Source organism: Setaria viridis, chromosome 9 (assembly GCF_005286985.2).
Source record: "Setaria viridis chromosome 9, Setaria_viridis_v4.0, whole genome shotgun sequence".
Lineage (NCBI taxonomy): Eukaryota > Viridiplantae > Streptophyta > Magnoliopsida > Poales > Poaceae > Setaria > Setaria viridis.
In genome coordinates, this window is record NC_048271.2 from 50,395,865 (window position 1) to 50,415,960 (window position 20,096).

Consider the following 20,096-nt stretch of genomic DNA (forward strand, 5'->3'; position numbering starts at 1 on the left):
TATTTTCAACAACAAAATTAGGACAAGTTAGGCATGAAGGAAGAACCGGACAAGTGTGTTTTTCCAACTCAACAATATGTGATTTAGCAACATTTAATTCAGATCGTAAAGTTGGACAAATCAAACAATCCGGCAAATCAGGACAAGTGTGTTCTTCAAAAATTTTTACCCGACATAAAGCATTATCCAAGTCAACTTTCAAAAGCGGGCAAGAAACACAAGTACCAAGCAAATTCGACCGAGAACAAAGTTCATTTAGTTCAGCGTAAAGTTTATCTCGATCATCAACAATGGAAGAATACTTGGTTTGCAATTTAGACAGCGAAATCATATGAATTGAGCATTCTTCACATTCATCAGGTTCAGCAGAATTAGATGCAGCATTTTTGAGAGTAGCTAGTTCAGCACAAGTTTTATCATAATCAGTTTTAAGTTTAGCCAACACTTTATTTTGCTTATGAACAATTTTAGTTAAATTAGCTATTCTTTGTTCTGCAGAAGTATCTACCTCATCATCAGAAGTTTCATCGTTGCTGTCGGTTGATGCATCACCCTCCAAGGCCATAGTACATATCCCATCATTGATGCCGGCGTCAGTGATGAAGCAAAGTCCGTTTGTCTTCTTCTTGGGTGTCTCATCCTCGGAATCTGAATCGCTGGAGTCTGACGAGCCACCTGAAACATACTGTCCAAGAGAAGATAACAAAACATTTGCAGCCTTAGCGACTTGCTTGTCAGAGTATTTTTGTCCGCCTTTCTTCCATTGCTTATCCTTCTTCTTCTTCCTCTTCCTGAACTTCTCCTGGCGCCTGGAGGAGTTATTGCCCTGCTCAAAAGATCTCTGCTTGTTTGGGCAATCAGCAGCAAAGTGTCCTCGCTCACCACAGTTGAAGCAGCCATCTGAACGTCTTCTATTACGCCTGTTGTCATACACACGCTTAAACTTGTTGGAGAGCAGTACAAGCTGATCATCATCTAGCACCTCCAACTCCTCATCTGCAACATAACACAAAGAAGACAAAGCAAAACTGGAAACATTTGGATTAGCATTAGTGTTAGTCTTATTTCCTGAAACCAAAGCCATTGGAACGTCAGAAGAAGAAGCAGCTGTGGGATTTTTCAATTTACGCTTAGAAACAATTTCAATCTCTTTTGATTTGAGCTTACTGTAAAGCTCATCAGTGGTGAGAGTCTCATAACCTACAGATTCAACGATCGCCTCAACTTTCATATCCCATTCATCATTAAGTGAATGTAATAATCTGAGAGCCCTAGCATGATCATCATAAGGCATATTTCTATTCATGGCTTTCATCTTATTAACAATCACTTGAAAACGTGCAAACATGTCATCAATAGACTCACTAGGCAATTGGCAAAAAGCATCAAACTCTTTTCGGTGAATCTCAAATTTTCGATTTTTCACAGTGTTTGAGCCTTCATGATATTTTCTAAGTTTCTCCCAGATCTGATAAGCGAGATCTTCACTAGAAACCTGATCATATTCAGTTTTACAAATAGAAGCCTGTAAAATAGCAACAGCACGATGATTTGTTTCAAGAAGCCTGATCTCAGCGGCATCAGTCGGTTCCTCAGCTGGAATCACATATGTGGCATTTTGTGTGATTTTCCATAGCTTCAGCGACTTGCCTTTGAGATAGTTGGTCATACGTGCCTTCCAGTAATCATAATCAGTCCCATCAAAAAACGGAGCGCGAACATCAAACTTTTCATTGGTCGCCATAGCTTTCAGCACCGATTAAGGTATAGAAAACCTAAACCGGCTCTGATACCAATTGAAGGATCGTAACGGGCGACCAGAGGGGGGGTGAATGGTCGCAGAAGCCAAAACTTTCTAACAAAAATTTCTAACCCTTCCCCTAAACACAAAACCTGAATAAATCACGTTTTTCAAATCTGGACAGAACTCTATGTACCTAGTAAACCTGATGTGGACGAAAATCCGTAACTCCGATCGACCTAAAAATTTGTCAGATTAAACTAGATGAAATTAAGAAACTAACCCAACTGGAATCATGTCAATCGGACTTACGGATCTTGAGATAAAAATAAAACAAGCAGACTATGTCAGATGCTGACGAGAATTGTAAAGAACCAATCGAGATGCACAAGATCAATCATTATAGATGAAAGATTAAATCGAGTAATTGAACTTACAAAAGTGCATCTAGCCTCCGCCCGAACATCCTCCCTCTCTTAATCGGAGAGATCAACAAAAATCTCTCACTAGAATTCAAACCCTAGGCTAGACCGGAGAGAGGAAAATTGAACCGTGGAACCCCAGGGCACGAGTACTGTTCACGGGTACTGTTCACCCGTGAATAGTAACTCGCCAGGAGTCCAAAACGTCCCCTTTTCTCTCAACCCTAGGTGCCACATATTTATATCTCCAAAGGGTGGCACGACCTATTTTCACATAACCTCCTACGCTAAATAAATCCAACGTAGGGGCGTAAATTCCAATTACGTCCTCCATGGCAAATTCCGTGATGTCCGCGATCCCTCCATCTCCGCGATGTGATCCTCGCGATGTCGCCGCACGACCATCCGAAATCGTATCGCGATCGCCAGAATTTCCATCTTCGGCCAACGCACGCCACACGAGCGTCCCGGTACGATGCATGGCTTTGTGGCTCAACCAGCGAAGCCCGGATTTTGTGGCATAATCCGGAAACCTCCCTCGACGTCCTTCCGCCGTGTAGCCAGGTACAGTAGACGTACACCGCACGATCGCCTGTCCCTCGAACGCAAGCCTCGATCCGCCCTTTTCCGCCCCCGCGATTTTTCGACACGGCATCCTATCTTCGTTCTTCACTCGTCGCCGCATGTACCTTGTCTCCACCTGTCACATGCAACCACAACCTGCCAAGAGACACGTCACACGCACACCGTGTTGTCAATCGCTCATCACCAAGGTGCTAGCCCACCGGCATCTTAGGGTATTAGAGAAATTGCATAGATTTACAACACGTAGTTGATATTACTAGATCTATCATAAAAAATGCTTTCATAATATTATTTATGTCTAATGATGCATACTTTTACAAAAAGAAAATTGCAAGTCCAATTGTCACATTAGAGCTGTGTTGATGTCATGCACTCATTCACGACTTCCATTTGGAATCAAATGTATTATCATGAGAAGAATCAGCAAGAAAATTGATATCAGCATAAAAGTACTTCAAATGGAACATAGAAATACTACACGCATGGGTCCGAAAAGAAAGGGCAAGGAGTCAAAATTGGCTTTCGTTTCATTTTTTGCCAGTGTAGTTACCAAGACTAAGTTCAATCGCGTCGTTGATCAGTGTTCTCTACATCATCTTTTGAGAACCTTTAGAAGTAATCAAGGTGGATTTACCCGGAGTAATGATGGAAACCAACATATCCAACGGCGCGAGTGCAGTGGATCGATTATGTAGCTCACATTTGTCTGGAAAGATGAGTTGCACACACAGGTCCATGTAGATATTACATGTACACTTTGATACATGTAGCAGCAGTAGTAAAATCTAGCAAAACTGCGCACACGAAATCCAACCAAAATTCAGAGCAGGCGCACAATACTTTGGATTTCCAGCACGGAGTCCGCAACAAATTAAAGGAGATGTGAATCATGTGAAAAGATGGGACTGTTCAGCCAATTTTTTTTTTGCCCAGTTAGCCCAAACGGAGCATGCAGCGATCCTTCTCGGACAAAACCAAAGATGGATCCAGGCCGGCCCACACGAAGCAGATCCTGCCTCTGGATCAACGAAAGCAACTGCATCACTGTTGCCGGCGATCAATTGTTTTAGCAGCGGCGGTCACGAAAAGAGGATTCAGGATTGCATCCCATGCACCCCCTGTGCTTTTGCATGGCTTTGCTTTACCACAACTCGAGGGGGAGAAAAAGAGGCTAGCTGCTCACGCCGGCAAGCAAATGCTTGCTACTAGTTTAAATTTCAGTTTGGAGGGATACTCTATTCCCGAAACAAACCACCGCCGGCGACCAAGCTGGCCGTCGCCGCCGCCGGCCCCTTCCTCGGCATCCCTCCTCCCTCCTATTTCCCTCCCCACCCTTCCTCTCTTTCTCTACCATTACCCTGCCTGCCTAGATCTGGATCTAGTGGTGAGATTTGGTGGCTATGCAACCGGTGGCGGCACATCAGCGGGGACGGCTGTTCCGGTGGCCATGCCATGATCGTGCTACGTGTTGGGAGCCACGAATGGTTGTCCCTGGTGCCGTGTTGCAACGAGGCGGCACTGCAGGCCATGTGCTGCCTGCTGCTTGTGCTGAGGCGCACGGCTCCTGTGTCGGGCGACAACATGGCCATGCGTGGTTGCGGCGGTGGTGCTAGCGGCACCGTGTTGGTGTAGCTAGTAGTGGCTTGCTCGGATGCTCGCCAACGCCGCCGTGGTGGCGGGGCTAGCGATGGCCGAGCAGGGATGCGCTAGCGGCGCCATGGTGGCGTGACTGGCGATGCTAGGCTGCCTCTCTTCCTGGAGGAGGCTCCGGAGACACCGATCGTTGGGCATTGTGGCCGCTACTCTTTGGTAGCGTGTGACGTGGGGACGCTCGTGGCGCACGATGGTGTTTGGTGATAGCGGGGATGCTAGTATGTCACCAACGTCCGGCGAGAAGCAGGCTACGACTATGGCTGGGGCAGTTCAGGGGACTTGGAGTCATGGTGAAAGCCTTGCCTATTAAGGCCAATGACGGCGACGTCTTCGGATGACGTTTACTTCCTTGGAAGCGTCATCGAATTGCCCATTTTCTCCCTGCGCTGCTCGGGTTTCCTCGGTGTAAGCCTAGACCATCTGGTCGGGCGACGGTGGCACCTGTGGTAGTGTGGTGTCATTCCCTTTATTGGAGGCGTCGCTTTGAAAGCTCATGCCACACCTGTCTCTTGTGGCAGTTCGGTAGATAGAAAAAATACAAAAAAAACAAAAAATAGAGATGTGGCAGCTGGTGGTGGTGTTGGTGCGAGTGTCGTGGTGGTGGCCATTTGGTGGCGTGCTGGAGTCAATGGTGGCAGCGATCGATGCTGCGGAGGTTTCAATCGAGTGGTGTGACCACGTTACGTGGTATGTATTGATGTCCCAATCCAACCAGCCGATGAGGGTGTTTGAGTTGAGTAGTGTACTGTGATGAGTTGTGCGGCGTGTGTTGATATCCCAATCCAACTGGCTAGCGAGTTTGTTGAGTTGAGTGAGTAGTCCGATGAATTGTGGGGCTCGTGTTGATGTCTCAATCCAACCGGGTGGTGTATGTTTTTATTGTTGTACTGCTCAGTGTGGATGTCTTTTTTTATAATCGGCTGCTCTTCTGCTGGTACGTTTAAGAAAAAAAATCAGTTTGGATCGATGCAAAGCGAGAAAATGATGTGTTTTGTGATCATCTGCATCATGACCCAGCTTTGTTTTTTGTAAGCTCTCGTAGGAAAGCACAAAGTGTCAACCCTGATGACCTCAAAGCAAAACCAACTTACACAGAAAAATAGGTTGAATATCCAAAGGTGTTTGAAGCCCTATTGCGTGTAGGCTCCACGTAATACTACCTGCTTCTGCTTAATGGATGCTTTGGGTGTTTTACGGAGTGGCCGACAGGGTTACGGCAAAAGCTCGAAAAGGAAAAAACCGTCGTGACTCGATCTCCACGTCACTTTCTTCTTCCTCGCTCTCCGGCGTTTGAAATTCTCAACGGTACGTGACCTCAGAGGCCCGTCCTAACTTGATCCTGCATCATCACGCATGGAGCCATGGAGCCTTGCCGGTTGGTTTCTGCCTTGAACTGTGCGTGACGCCGTGGACTCGTGCTGTCGTGTGGACATTGTCGTGTGTTTGAACTTTGAAACGAGTCCAAAGCCCTTGCTGTCGTCGTATGATACTACTTTACTGTCAAAAGTTTTTTTGTATTTTAAAATTTCGGTTCGAGCCAAGCACATGGTGAATTGATGAAACCGAGAGAGATGAACAGCAGTCAATCACAGTGAGATCAGCAAGAGTCCGGAGCAGAAGGGGTTGATTTTACTCACATTTTTTGGGATGTTATTATACATGGGTTCAAGAATATCATAGGCGCTAAGTACTACGGAAAAAAAAAGGTTGGCAAAAGATTAACTTAGCATAATATAGCATCGGATTTATGCTGTATGGAGAAAATTCTCTGGTCGCCATCGCCATGCAGCTCCAAGATCGATCAGATCCTCTGGTGCTGTTGGTAATAGTGGTGGTGCTGCTGGTGGAGCCCGACGTGCCGGCGTAGCGGCTGCTGCACCGGCTTCTGCTTGAACTTCTCGCCGACGATGGAGATGAGGCCGCCGAGCGGCGGGCGCATCTTGGCGCGGTAGGATATCTCGTCGTAGGGCCGGCGGTAGAAGCGCAGGAACGGGAGGAAGGACTCGCGCTCGCGCTCCACGCGGCTGGCCTGCCCGTCCTTGCGGAACGCGAACAGCATCGACGGCGACTGGAGGAACGACGGCCGCGGCGTGCGCGGGAACTGCTGCGGCTGCGGCGGCGCGGTCTTCTGGCCCTTGGCGGCGGAGGACGGCGTCAGTGGCGCGCCGCCGCGGGGGAACGGCGGCGGCGTGGCGGCCGTGGAGCGCAGCGCGGCGGGCGAGGCGAAGGAGAACGAGCGCGCGGAGAGCGGGGACGCGCCGACGAGCGACGGGCTGCTGGTGGGCACCACGGAGCGCGATCCCACGGACGCCGGGATGGTGGAGAGGTACCACGGCTTGATGGGGTTGTCGGTGGGGGTGACGGAGAACCGCGACGAGGCCGAGCCCACGCCGGCCTTCCCCACGACCGCGGCCGCCGACGCCGGCTCGAACCGCAGCGACGCCGTCCGCGGGTACGCCGTGAACGAGGCGTCCTCCAGCGAGTCCTCGAAGTCCAGCGAGCACACCGCCGCTGTTGCCGGCGCCAGCTCCACGAACGGCCGCACTCCCTGCACGCAGCAGAACGAACATGCATGCCACTGTTACGTTCTTGGCTTCTGACGGCAATGCTGATCGCTGAGAGAGCACGGCAAGGCAACGGCAGCGTGTACCTTCCAGAGGACGGAGAAGAGCGACGGCGGGTCGATGACAAAGGCGCGGTGGAGACGGCCGGGGTAGTAGTCGGCGACGATCTTGAGCGTGCCCATGAGCAGGTTGAGGAACGCCGACGCCGAGCGGAAAAAGCCTGCACCGCAAAGGAGATTCGCATCGTCTCGTCAGTCACAGCCGGTCAACCCCACCCACTCCACGAGTACTCCACATCCTTTTCCGTTTTTCCCCACCCCTTGAATCCCTGCGGATGCCACGGCCCGCACTTTCCTACAGCGAGCTCAATCATTTTTCCTACACCCACTGCCCGTTTCATTCAAACCGCACCGGCGGGAAGCAAGCTGCTGCCGACGAGCACGGCCCGGCCTCCCTAAAAGCGGCGGCCGTGCCTGCCACTGTGCAAGCACAAGCAGCCTACCCAACCCAAAGCAAAGCGTTCGTTCGGTCAAGGCCCCGGGACCACGTTACGCAGCGGCAGCGGCATGGCAACGCGACCGACCCGACCGGACCCGAGACCGCGGGGGACATCGAGCTCAGGCGCAGAGCACAGAGATGAGGGGTCTGACCCTCTGAGAGCTCAGAGCAGAGGCTTCACCGAGCCAGCCGGCCGCATGTGCGCGTCTGACCGGCGGAGGCGGTACCGCCAGTCCGCTAACCAGAGCACCAGACCACCGGCTGCGCACTGGCCGAGAATGCGCCGGCCGGGCTCTTGCAAGCCGATGCCGACGAATACGAGCACAGCTTCTCTGACTGGAATTTTCCTTTCGTTTCTCTGGAGGAGTAGCGGACAAATACCACCAAGAACGGAATGGAGCGTAGCGCATCGGGTATTTTGTATCGGTTCTGAGGATGACAGGGATCGGCGGGTGGCTTACTTGCGTCGAAGAGGAGGACGAACTGGTCCACGAACCGGGACATGCACGCGACGGCCACCTCCAGCGTGAACACCAGCAGGCGCACGAACCTGGCAATAAGGAAGTGTGAGAAGAGAAGCTAGCAGGGAGACAGAGAGAAGAAATTGGTCACTGTTTGATGAGTGCTGGTGGTTCTTACGATTTCTGGGAGTGGAACTTGGGGTAGTCCTGCTTGATTCGAAACACCTGCCAACAGAAACAAATTCCAGTCAGAACTCATCAGTGTCTCTGAACTTGTATTGTTTTTTAGAGAAAAAGTTTGTCTGAAGTATAACCGCAGACATTTGGAACTTAGCAAGATCTGGCGAGATGCGTACCACAACTGGGCGGCCGTCGTCGTCGTGGCCGGCGACGAAGGCCACGCCGTCGGCGAGCTCGGCGGAGAACTCGTCGGCCATGATGTGATCTGCGCCATCACAGAGAGAGGCCAGGCCGGCCCCGTTAGCGAACTCCACGAGCAAACAATCATTCGGACATAATAGCACCAAAGGATCGCACTGTTGCGGCCTGTACTTTGAAAATACTTCTAGGAATGAACCAAATCGGCAGAGGCAGAGCAATAAATTCCGCGCGGCGGCACAGTAGCTTGACTAGAAATACACTGTGCCGTAGGTATCGGCTGCGAGAACAGGCCAGGCCACGGCGGCTCGAGCAGAGCATCGCAGCGCAGAGAAGCATTAATGGATAGCTTTCATGTCCGTCCCAACCAGGCAACCACCGCAAAAGATTTCCAAAAGAAAAGGAGAACGAAGAGGGCCCGAGACGGGAGCTCTCTCGGCGAATGGGAGCGAGAGGAATGAATGGGAGCTGAGCCCGGGCGTACCAGCTCCAACGGTCTCCCTCCATGAGAGGACGGTCCTCAGGTGCTTCGCGGCCTTCTTCACGCTCTCCCCCCGCGACCGCAGGAACCGCTCCACGCACGCGTCGTTGCAGTACTGTGCCTGCTCGCCGCCATGGCCGAACAAACAAGGTTAAAGAAACGACCAGAGACGACAGAGGTGTATGTATGGAAAGCAAAGCTTGGTTCTCGGGCATCACCTGCTTTGCGGAGAGCGGCGCTTGCTTGCGCAGCAGCTTGCGGACGGCCTCGATCTTCTCCCTCTCCTTGGCGTCCACCTTGTCGATGGCCATGGCAGAAGCTTTCACGAAGAGGAAGAAGGGGAGGTGGGGGTAGAAGAGGGGGTGGTGTGAAGTGTGAACTGTGAGGTGGGGTGGCGAGAGAAGTAAAAGGAAAGGGGAGTGACCGAGTGAGACGAGGAGAGATCGAGAGAGTATTATAAGCCGGGCGGGGTGCCGTTCAACTCACAGGGGCTCGCAGCCGAGACCGCGCGCTGACGGCAACGGGAACGAGCAAACGGCAAAACGGCAACGGACGTTTGCCTGCGCAAGGCCTCCACGGCTCCACCGTTTGGACGTCCACTTTTCGTGGTTTTCCTTTCTTGCACCCGCTGTCCGCATGCTGATTCCAAGCAAGTAACCCGTGTGTAGGCCAATTCAAACTGAAAAATCACTATGAAAAAATTTGAGAGTATTCTACTTCAGGTAGATATAAGTAAAATAATTCAATACTTCTTTTAGCACTTAAACACCAAAATTTACTACCCGTTCACTTCAAAAAAAATATTTAGTACCTGATTGTATGTCATGTAATCATCGGATAGGGTATTTTCTTTTATGTTTTGCTTGCGGAGGTGAGCCTAACTAATGATCGTGCATTTTAACCACCCAGGTTCGAATCCCCTCTAGCTTGAATTTGGGTATCTATTTTTTCTTACTGAAAAATCACCTACCTTCTATTTTTTTTTATGTGAGATTTGCTTAGGGGCCAAGTTTGATGCGGACGTCGGGGTTGAGCTTCACTATCGCTACCGAGCCAAGTTGACGCGTTGCAACCTGATGTCCACGTGGGCATGCAGTCCATTAAAATCATGCTGTCTAACTGCTACCCAGGCAACCACACATCACTCGAAATCAATACGGCTCACACAAGGCGCGAAACAAAGCATGAATGCACGATGACATCCATCTGCTAGGTTCAAGCAACCCTGGTTTAGTTACTCGACCAGGATGGAGACCATGCAGCTTACGTATCACATAGATAGTCAATGCTTGAATGTCAGAGTTGGGGCTACCTACATGTATACGATGGTGGTAGTTCATGGCAGCAGGGATGGGGCTATGCGTACGTAGTGTATGATGTTGGAGCGAGCAAGCATCGACACGTGATCGTGTACTATGGTTTCTTCATGTATTTATGGGATGAGATGAGGCAAGATGAATCCATCTCAATTTTCAGGCTATCCACTCAGTGTTTGCCAATTGGACCAATAACACATGATGTTCAGAAGGCAAGAAACATGACACTACCACTCCTAAATCTTTTTGAAATGATGTCTTGTTAAAGATCAATTTCTCAAAACAAATAGGTTGTGACCATCAATAGTGACGTGATATTATGTAGATTATGCTGATATTTTTGACTGCTAAGTTATTTCCTTAGAAGATACTTAATTAGGGTGTACCACTAAGTCCTAGTAGGATATGTGCTATTGATTGGTAGCTTCTAGAAAAAAAAAGAATGCCAAATGATTGGATCTGTGGGAAGGTCATAGTGTCCATTGCTGGTAGAACTACCTTATTCAATTCAAACCTTGCAGATACCCTAGTTATCGCACGTCAATCTAGTTACTTGAGGAGAATGTTATAGCAAGAATGGACAAAGTAAGAAGAAATTTCTTTTGACAATGTTTTAGCACTAAGAAGTATCACCATGCTGGAATAAAAATGCTTAAATAGCAAGAAGAAAGGGGTTTTAGGCGTGAAACCTTAGGCGGCCACAATGTGGAGAAAGAGTGATCTTTATGCACTCATATGGCATGGTTCACCATTGTTAGGGGTGACGATAAGAAGGATAAGCCACCCATAGCTACATGGACCGTTCATAAGAGATAAACTAAAATTTTCTCACTCTTCCCCTCTCCCGGTCTCCGGTGAGCTTCATGGCCTTGCTGTTTCTACTGGTTCATTAAAACCTGCCAAGTTTTATCAGCGAGGCGGCCGTCGTCACTACTAAAGTTTCGCTTTCGAAACAAACAAACATCATGCCAGTGGAGCTGACGTGCATGATCAGGCCTCTACAGTAGTTCTCATTTCATCACAATGCTTCGACCAGTGTTTTTCTCTCTGGAACAAAACGTCACCGGCAAATAAGCAGGATCAGAGAAGCAGCGAGGCTCGCATGCATGCATCATATAGCATCAGGCCGTCGGTTCGGGCGTCGCGCTCGCCGCGCAGCAAGCGGACAGCCGCAGCCGCGCATGCATGGCGGCCGGCTCACCCGGCGCGGCGCCTGACATGGAGCTCTCTCGCGCGAGACGTGCGCGCCGCGCTGCTGTTCGCACGTGGGGTTTCCCCGGCCGTGGCTAACCACCAAGCGAGTAACAGGCAACCTGTGATCAGAGGTGTCCATTAGCGTCCCCCTTTGTCCGGAATTAGCAGCAACCGTAGCTATAGGTCGTAGCTTACACGCCTGGCTCTCTCGGCTTGTGATCTCGAGGGGCCGGGCCGGGGACGACAGCGAGAGCCTTCGACGGCGATGGGAGAAGTCTGTGTTGGGCGCCAATCACTCTTGTGATCGATCTCGGCGATTAGTGTCCGGATGCTTTGGCATCTTTGGTGGCTTTCGTTGCCACGCACGATGACACATCGCACAACCAACCGCCGCTGTGCCTTTTCGCCCTGGGCTCCTCCGTCCGACGTAGCCGCGGCCTGTGGGTCAATGTCGTGGCAGCTAGCTCATCCCACACCATGGTACATCTGGTACGGTTTCGGCACGAGTTTGAGAATCTCCGTTGTGTGTACTAGTCCATCAACCCGTACTCCCGCACGGGCTAATATTTTTAGAAGCTATTGTATAGAAAAATTATTTAAAAATTAAACTCTTAGCTAATTAAAATTGTTTACCTACTACTCTCTTATTTTTCCAATACTTCAACATAATAATTATATAGATATGTACCTATCTTTGTCCAGTTGTGATTGCTTTTTAATCAATAATTACTCTGTACTTTTTCATCCATATTCATACTTTTTCCATTTTGTATCACACCTCCAATCCTTCATACATTATGTTTAGCATACAAATCAATATTTTTCATCGATTCCTCACATACATGTATAAATGGTCTAAATGGTGGCACTCATCATGTGTATATACTTTAACTTAGTATTTTTATATTAACAATAACATAAATAGGTAATTTAGAATCATATATTAATTTGCTTTTTGATATTTCTGTATGATGCACATGAAGATAATTAGGTTAAGATTTAGGTGTTTACTTTAGGTTATTTTTAATATCGACATACGTGGGTAATATAGATAAAATTTTAAAATGATATTTTAAGTTATGCTTTATAATGATGTGTATTAGTAAATTGGATGAAGATTATGAGGTTACTTTATATTATTTTTTATAATAGCTGAGCTCGGTAATTTAGATATAGGTTTAGAGCTCATTTTTTAATATTTTCACAATGATAGTGGCAGGTAACCTTTTAAAAAATATAATATATCAATGGCTATGATTATTAGAGTTTACATGATTGGTGTTTGATGTTTTTAATTTTTATGAGAATTTCTCTCTTTTTTCTAGCTTGTCTCGTGGGAACTAATGTGGAGTCTCCAATGGAAAAAATGTAGGGTTACCTCATGTTACTTTTAATAATAGCATGTGTGCGTAATATAGATGCAAATTTAAGGGTTACTTAAAACTTTTAAGTAATAGTGGTAGGCAATTCAGTTGCAAATTAGGAGGTTATTTTAAATATTATTTATAATGGCATAAGTGGGTAATTTTGATGAAGATTAGGGGGTTACTTTAATTAATTTTATATAATGGCAGATGTGGGTAATTTATATATAGATTTAGGGGGTTACTTTAGGCTATTTTCATTATGGCATAGGTGGGTAATTTTTTAAAAGACATAATAGATCCAATGGCTATAATGATTTGAATCTATCGATCGATGATCGGATGTTTTGCTTTTTTTGTGAGAATTTCTAGAATTTCTCATAATGATTTGAATCTATCGATCGATGATCGGATGTTTTGCTTTTTTGTGAGAATTTCTAGGATTTCTCTCTTTTTCTAGAGTGTCCACCTAGAAATCCTAGGTGGCTTCACCTGAAAGCTTCAAAAGGAACCTCCAATTAGTAATAGTAAGATGCTGGTGCACAGGGAGATGCGGAGCCATCAGCCATCATGACAACTCGTGCAAGCTAGCAGCAATCAGATACGCTAGCTAGCTACACCTCCAATCAAATAAGAAACACATTTCTGAGTTAAGAAGTGCAAGTGTAGCTAGGCATTTGTGTACCGTTAACATCACGCCTAACAAAAGTACTCGTACAATCGTAATTGTATACGATAGGCATGTTTGAACTTCAAACTATAACCAAACTAGCGTCGCGCAAATGATTGCTGGTTGATTGTGATCCGGTGCTGCAATGATTGTCGCTATACTTTGCTGCCACCAAAGCTTAAAAGCTTGAAGCCCCGTTGCGTGCCTCAGTACGATGGACTGAGCCATTGCTTGGTGCGTTTTACAAGGCTGCACGATCGCGTACGTGTCCACGGCGCGACAGAGTGATGACATGGCTGGAGTAGTGCGCGACCAATAGAGGGGGGTAGTACAAGATTTGCACGCAGGCGTCCAGCAGACCGCACCCAACAATGGTGGTGGCGCCTCTATGCCTGATTAGACCTGGATAGGGCTGGGCTTGAGATTGGAGCCCGTGAGCCAGCACTGGATCTAACTGGGCACGCAGGCCTGGTCCAGCCCGGACAAGGATTTCGAAATGGAGACCCCCGTCCATGGTCTTTTGTCCTCGCTGATGTACGCATGCTGCGCCCCCGCCGGCAAGCCGGCAAACAGTACTGCCGGCGATGAGGCCTGAGATGAGCAAAAGCGGTACCTCGTCCCGGCCTTTATCCGCAAAAAACTGGCCGAGCGCGGCAGTGCTGGCAGCTTACCTAACCGCCCTTTTTCCAGCTTTCCTCCCGAGCCGAGTCTCCTCCAAAGGTCCCCGTGCATGGCATGGGCATGCCATGCGCGCATGCATGCAACCCCAAGCCAAGCAGCCACGCCGTCCGGGCCCCGTCGGCAGACGTGAGCCGCCACCGCCGCCGTGGGGCCGACGACGGGGCGAGCCCGACTTTTACAGTCCCCGACGCCGGGAAACAAAGGAGAAATTCACCGGCGAGCGTGCGTTGTATTGCATGCATGGATGCAAGCACGCGGTGCCTGGTCGGTTTTGGTTGACCCATGGAGGGGACGCGCGCGGGGGTCGGGTTGGTTTAGTTGGCGGCGAGCGCCGCGTCGGGTTGCGCTTGGCAGAATCCCGGGGGCCGAGCCGAGGACGAAGAGACGACGGGGGGACGGGGACTTGAGAGTGGGGATGGATGGGCGGCCGGGCGGGCGCGCGCTGGCGCTGAGGTGAGGCGCGTGCGTCGCCCATTGGGGTTGGTTTTGGCTCTCCGATCCGCGCTTGCCTCCATCGTTTGGGGAAGGCTCGCAAGATCCGGCGGGTTCGCGTCAGCGTCGACGCATCATGTCGCCACAGCGGTTGGCCGCTGCTGCCTAGCTGCACCTGATGAGCCTGCCTGCTTGCGCGCAGGACCCCTGGTGGAGCCCCGTGATTGCTCGATCGGTCGATGGAGTGGATGGGTCGATTGATTGATGGATTTGGTGGGTTCGGTTCGGCTTTATTTGCTCTCCTCTCATCGATGCTCGATCCGACTTTATTTTGTAAATCTTATGAAATTTTAAAAAAAGTTTCGATATTTTCCGGTAGCGTATGATTGGGAATATGAAAGCTGAATTTTATTCAGATTCATGGGATTATGATGGTGGTGCTTGTACACGCATGGAACAGAAAACTCTGCAGATATGAATGATGGTGCTTGTTGTACTAGCGCATTCTTTTTAGAGAAGACGACGACGCGTGTTGCAGAAGAGAGTAGCAGACTAGCTACCAGTATGAACTCCAAGGGGCAAGGCTGTGTTGCTTCCATCGGGCCGTCATGGGGATCGATGATACCATGCCAGCAATCAGTCAATCCGGCTCAGCCGCCTGCTCTTGATCAGCTGATCGAGCCGTCCTTCAGGCTTCGTACGACGCAGCATGCATTTCCCATTTGAAGTTTGCCATTTTGCGTGGTACGTACAATCCCTCACATGGGTGGCAAAGCCAAACAGGGCAAACGCATTGACTCTGATTTCCCAGCTTACCGTTTGTTTTCCCCGAGAAGCTCGACGCTGAACGAGGCGTACTCGAGTCCTTGTCGGCAATAAGATGATGCAAGAATAAGCGGCAGGTTTCGGTCAGTCCAAATGGCGCTCTGTCTGAGCGCTGCATAGCTACGACGACGCCCTACTAGCTGGGCGCGATCAGTGAGGGCTTAGCGGCATGCATGCATGCATGCGGTGTCAGGCAAAGGCAGCTAGCTACCCAGCGATCAAAGTTGTCAAATAAACAATCACCATTCCCGGCCACCACTCACTCACCAGCAGGCAGTCATTGACCTACACACGTAGTAGTGCGCAGTATAGGATCGGATTAACTGATGAAAGTGAATTTGAAGCAGTATAGATGATCAACTAGTACGTACAATTAGCCGCCACTACGTGCTCATCCCTCCTTAAAACATACTAGTAAAAAGAACAAAGAAAAATTGTAATTCCTCTTGCGTGAAGGGTAGAAACGGAATTCCTGTAGATAAAGAGCCTGTTGCCAAAATTTGGCATGCCAAATTTTTGGCGAGCCAAAAGTTGGACAACAATATTGCCAATACTTTGTTAAAAATATGTGTGAGATGTGGACGTAGCGAATCAAGTAGTGACCAAAACATTGAATTCCCAAAACTTTATCATGCATCGAACCAATTAGGCTCAAATTGCGCAAAATCCGAACAAGACTGCTCAGCTCATGGCGCATACAGACGTTGCAGAGACGCAGTCCTCGCTAGCTAGGAATGTTCCAAGTCTGTGAGTACAGGCACTGTACAAGGGCTTGATGCGACGGGTCATATACACGGTAGGGGGTGGGTGTGCTAGACTGCTAGATCCTAGAGCTGCAGTGCTACCAACCAAGGGGAGCGACCAGGTATTCAGATTCACACCACCAAAAGGTCCCCACGGGTTGAACTTGAAACCTTTGCATTGCATCCAGCGAGATTACTGTAAAATTAGGTTCCTGCAGACAGTGGCTCTGTTCGTTTCCAGAAAAGGCCACCGGGGGCACAATAATTTACGGGGCGGACCACCGCGGATCACGCGGAATGTCGGGCGCCGGGGTCCACATGTCTGCACCCCCCTACCTCACCTACAACTGCTCTCCCGGGGCCATTATCGGGCGATCATTCGCTGCTGCATGGTTGCGACGAACAATCGTCGCTAGTAGCCAGCAACGCGCGTACATACGCAGCAGCTGCAGCGAATATTATTCTATGTGCATACGTTCGCGACTACTAGTCGCTTCTGTAACCAGCTCTCTGTCTCTTTCCCCCGGTTAAGTTTATGATCCAGTCTGTGCCTCAAGCTTCTATCTATTCTCTCAGTTCTCCTGCTCTGCCTTCTATTATACTAGGGATTTCTCTTTCGGAACCGCGAGTGTGTGGGTGAATGAATGGACGGAGAGATTGTTTGACATACATATGAATGTAGAAGCTGCTATTTTAAATGATATTTTTATGAGTTTATAGTTTAATCATTTACTATTTGTGTTTAGGAAAAAAAAAAGCTATTCGAACATGAATAACTGCCGCAGCCTACCAAAAGAAACCATGCGAAACTTTTTTATATTAAAATTAAATATCATAAAATAAATAGTAAGAAAATAAAAAGAAAATAAGATTATTGTCATGTTAAACATAAAGACAAGCTGTTTGTCCATTTTCTGTATGAGTCCATTTTCTGTATGAAAGACGAGCATGATTTCAGCAGACACATAGAGAGAAAGTTCATTCCTCAATGATATTCTACAAAAGAAGAAGAAGAAAGAAGTGTGACCTAATGGTAAAAATAAATGGATTTCAAAAGAATTTGTATATCAAGAACTTCATATCTGAACTTTTATCTACCCTTATTCTTACTTTCGACATTACATCTAAAATTTTAACTTGCAAATCAAGAACTTCCAATTTGATCTTTTAAAACTTTAAAATTATGTGAGTGTAGTTAAAACTTTCAATAAGAATTAACAAAACTTTTCAATTGGTGTGTAAAAACTTTGACCCTACCTATATATAACTTTGTATATCAAACATCTCTGATATCCATTATGTAGGTTAACTAACAGCTTCGGACTGCTGCTAAAACTCTATGCGTAATCAGGGGAAAAGGAATGAGAAATCCAAATAAATATATATCAGGTGCATCAAAAAATGCATTATAGCACTAAAAAATCAACAGATTTATACTAGCATATTCGAAAATTTGTATTCTTAGCTACAAAACTCTTTACGGGCATGTCATAAACTTCTACTAAAACAAATCCCAAACTTTGTGCCATGAATTTAGGAACTTTATACTAGCATGTCATGTGTACTCTCATATCTTAAATTTTGTAATTTGAAACTTTGCACTCCAAAAATCTGGAACTTTGTAATGGCACATTTCCAACTTTGTCATCTCATATCTAATACTTTGTACTCGCAGATTCAATACTTCATGCTCTTAGATCCAAAAGGGGGAATTAAAAAAAATAAAAACTTACATACATGTTTAATATTCTTTTTTATCTACAAGAGTATCATACTTCTCATTAAATGATGAGTCAACAGATAAGAATCAATTAATAAAACATAAGGTGAGCATATAGGTAGGAAACCTGCTTTTCTGCTTATCAATACCATCTTGCAAAAATCTTTTTTTTCCTTGTTTACAAGCAATCTATCGCAAGCACAAAGATATGTACATGGTATGTGACCTGACTAGTCATAAAGCTGACTGGAAATATGCATATATCCACACTGTCAGCGGCATGAACAAAATTACTCCATTTGTGGGTAATATTTTATAGCTCATCTTCACTATTTACACATTTAAACCAACATAGTTTTATACCTAGATTTATAGACCTTTGGAATCTCATATCCTAAAGTTTGTATTATGTTTTCAAAAACTTGCAATTCGCAAATAATAAAGGTTTTATATATCCTCTACTTTCAAACTTGTAAGTTCCATATACAAAACTTATAATTAGATTAGGAAATCTTTTATCTCACATATCCAAAACTTTCTATCTTCTAACTTTCAATTCAAATATTCAAAACTTCATAATTAGATATCAGAAACTTAGAAACTCCATATACTCAACTTTCTACATCCATAGCTTCAATTTACATATTTAGAACTTCGAACTCAAATTTTAAAAACTTTCAAATCATGTACATGATTCTTTCTACATCCTGTCTTTCAATCAACGTATTGAAAACTACATATTCAAATTTCAAAGGTCAAAATTCACAATTCTTTCTACATCCCGTTATTTGCACATTCAAGCATTTTACTCCTAGATCCAAAACTTTGCACTCTGAATATGGGAACTTTCTACTAGCAGATTATAAACTTTGCACTTTAGATCCCAAACTTAGTAATTTTAAACTTTGAACTCCAAAATTATGGACTTTGTACTAGCACATTTTAAACTTTGTACCAACAAATCTAATGCTTTGTACTCACATAATTAATACGTTGTACTATTAGATCTAATACTTTATGAAAACTTTGTAATTCTCTAACTTTCAAGTGATAGATAGGAAACATTGTGTTGCGAATACAGAAACTTTTAAGATATATATCAAAAACTCTTAGGTTGTATGCCAAAACCTTATTACTAAGATACTAAAAACTTTTAAATTACATACAAAATATTCCTCCGGTATTATTTTCAATATTTTTAGTACCTATAAAACAAGAAGTGTAACTAGCAAGTAGTTTCCATTTAGCAAAAGTCCTTTTTCTATAAACTAGAGATGATTAAAATCACTGCAATTGCGCCTTTAGTATGTGTTGCATAACTTCAATGCACAAAATAACACTCAACCAAGATTTTATCCAATATTTATGCACCAATCAACTTTATCTAAACATTTAGAGGTGTCAATGATGCACACAAATAAATTAGGCTCGAAACTACATCTCAACATTCAGAAATTCAGAACTTTGAGCATAGAAATTCAAATATTTAGAGTTTTAAACCCATTGGATAAAAAACTTAACACCTACAAGCTCCAGACTTCCTCTCTAGAAAAAAATAGGAACTCATAGGCTCCATTAACACATAGGCACACACTAGCAAATCAACACAAAATGTTTGTAGATGCTCACATCAAACCAGCACATGATAGATAGACTTGATATCAGATAATATTAGCATTAGCCAAACCTAAGTAGATAGGAACAGATTGACACCACATAACCGAAATCTAAAAGCACTGATAATTGAACAAATTAACACCATGCTGATCAGATTAATTTTGCAACCACAACATGATGCATGAGTACCAATTTTGAACAGCAGCAGAAGCATACCAATCATGATGGGGAAAAACTGACGCAGATTGATAATGCACGAAATCTAAAAATTCCTACCACAGATGCTCACACGGTGAAAAAAAAATTAGCCCAACTAAGACCACCACATACTAAATATTGAATGATGAGCAAATTTTTGTGGCAAATTGGAATAAACCGTGAGGCAAGCGCTTGTATTTAACTGAGGACGTCGAAGTCCTTGCCGGCCAGGACGGTGATGGAATCCAGATTGACGATGGAAAGATCCATCCATGTGAGCGCCTGAATGCCTTCCATGGAGATTGCTAGCACCATCTTCTCCTACAGCAGAGTAGGTGGGGGTGCCATGCTGTGTGGCGACAACGCGAGGAGAAGATGTGTGGGGCTGGGATGCATGAAGCTGGGGTTTTGCTTGGAGCCGCCCACGGTGCCGACTGCCAGCGTTGGCCATCCCTTCTCCGATGCCCGCACCGCACCCAATCCCAAACCCTAACACTTCTTCTCTAGCTGTGACCGGCGAGCCGTCGTGCTTTTCCCGTCGGCCTCCATGTTG

General features: G+C 46.4%; 1 protein-coding gene across 1 annotated transcript; it reads right to left on the minus strand.

Moving 5' to 3' along the window:
- Nucleotides 1-6,012: 6,012 nt before the first annotated feature.
- LOC117836456 (uncharacterized) lies at nucleotides 6,013-9,235 on the minus strand. The gene is made up of 7 exons (XM_034715879.2): nucleotides 9,002-9,235; nucleotides 8,787-8,904; nucleotides 8,281-8,369; nucleotides 8,103-8,149; nucleotides 7,925-8,013; nucleotides 7,052-7,185; nucleotides 6,013-6,949 (listed from the first exon to the last, which is right to left on the minus strand). The coding sequence occupies exons 1-7, from the start codon at nucleotides 9,092-9,094 to the stop codon at nucleotides 6,203-6,205; spliced, it is 1,317 nt and encodes a 438-aa protein (XP_034571770.1). The 5' UTR covers nucleotides 9,095-9,235; the 3' UTR covers nucleotides 6,013-6,202.
- Nucleotides 9,236-20,096: the final 10,861 nt, after the last annotated feature.

What these genes read in the sequence shown, in the direction of transcription:
- LOC117836456 (XM_034715879.2), bottom strand. Translation starts at nt 9,094, where the DNA reads ATGGCCATCGACAAGGTGGACGCCAAGGAGAGGGAGAAGATCGAGGCC. An exon ending in GAGGGAGACCGTTGGAGCTG is followed by an intron (nt 8,370 to 8,786) that starts GTACGCCCGGGC and finishes GTGATGGCGCAG; the next exon opens with ATCACATCATGGCCGACGAG. An exon ending in TCTTCTCCGTCCTCTGGAAG is followed by an intron (nt 6,950 to 7,051) that starts GTACACGCTGCC and finishes TGCTGCGTGCAG; the next exon opens with GGAGTGCGGCCGTTCGTGGA.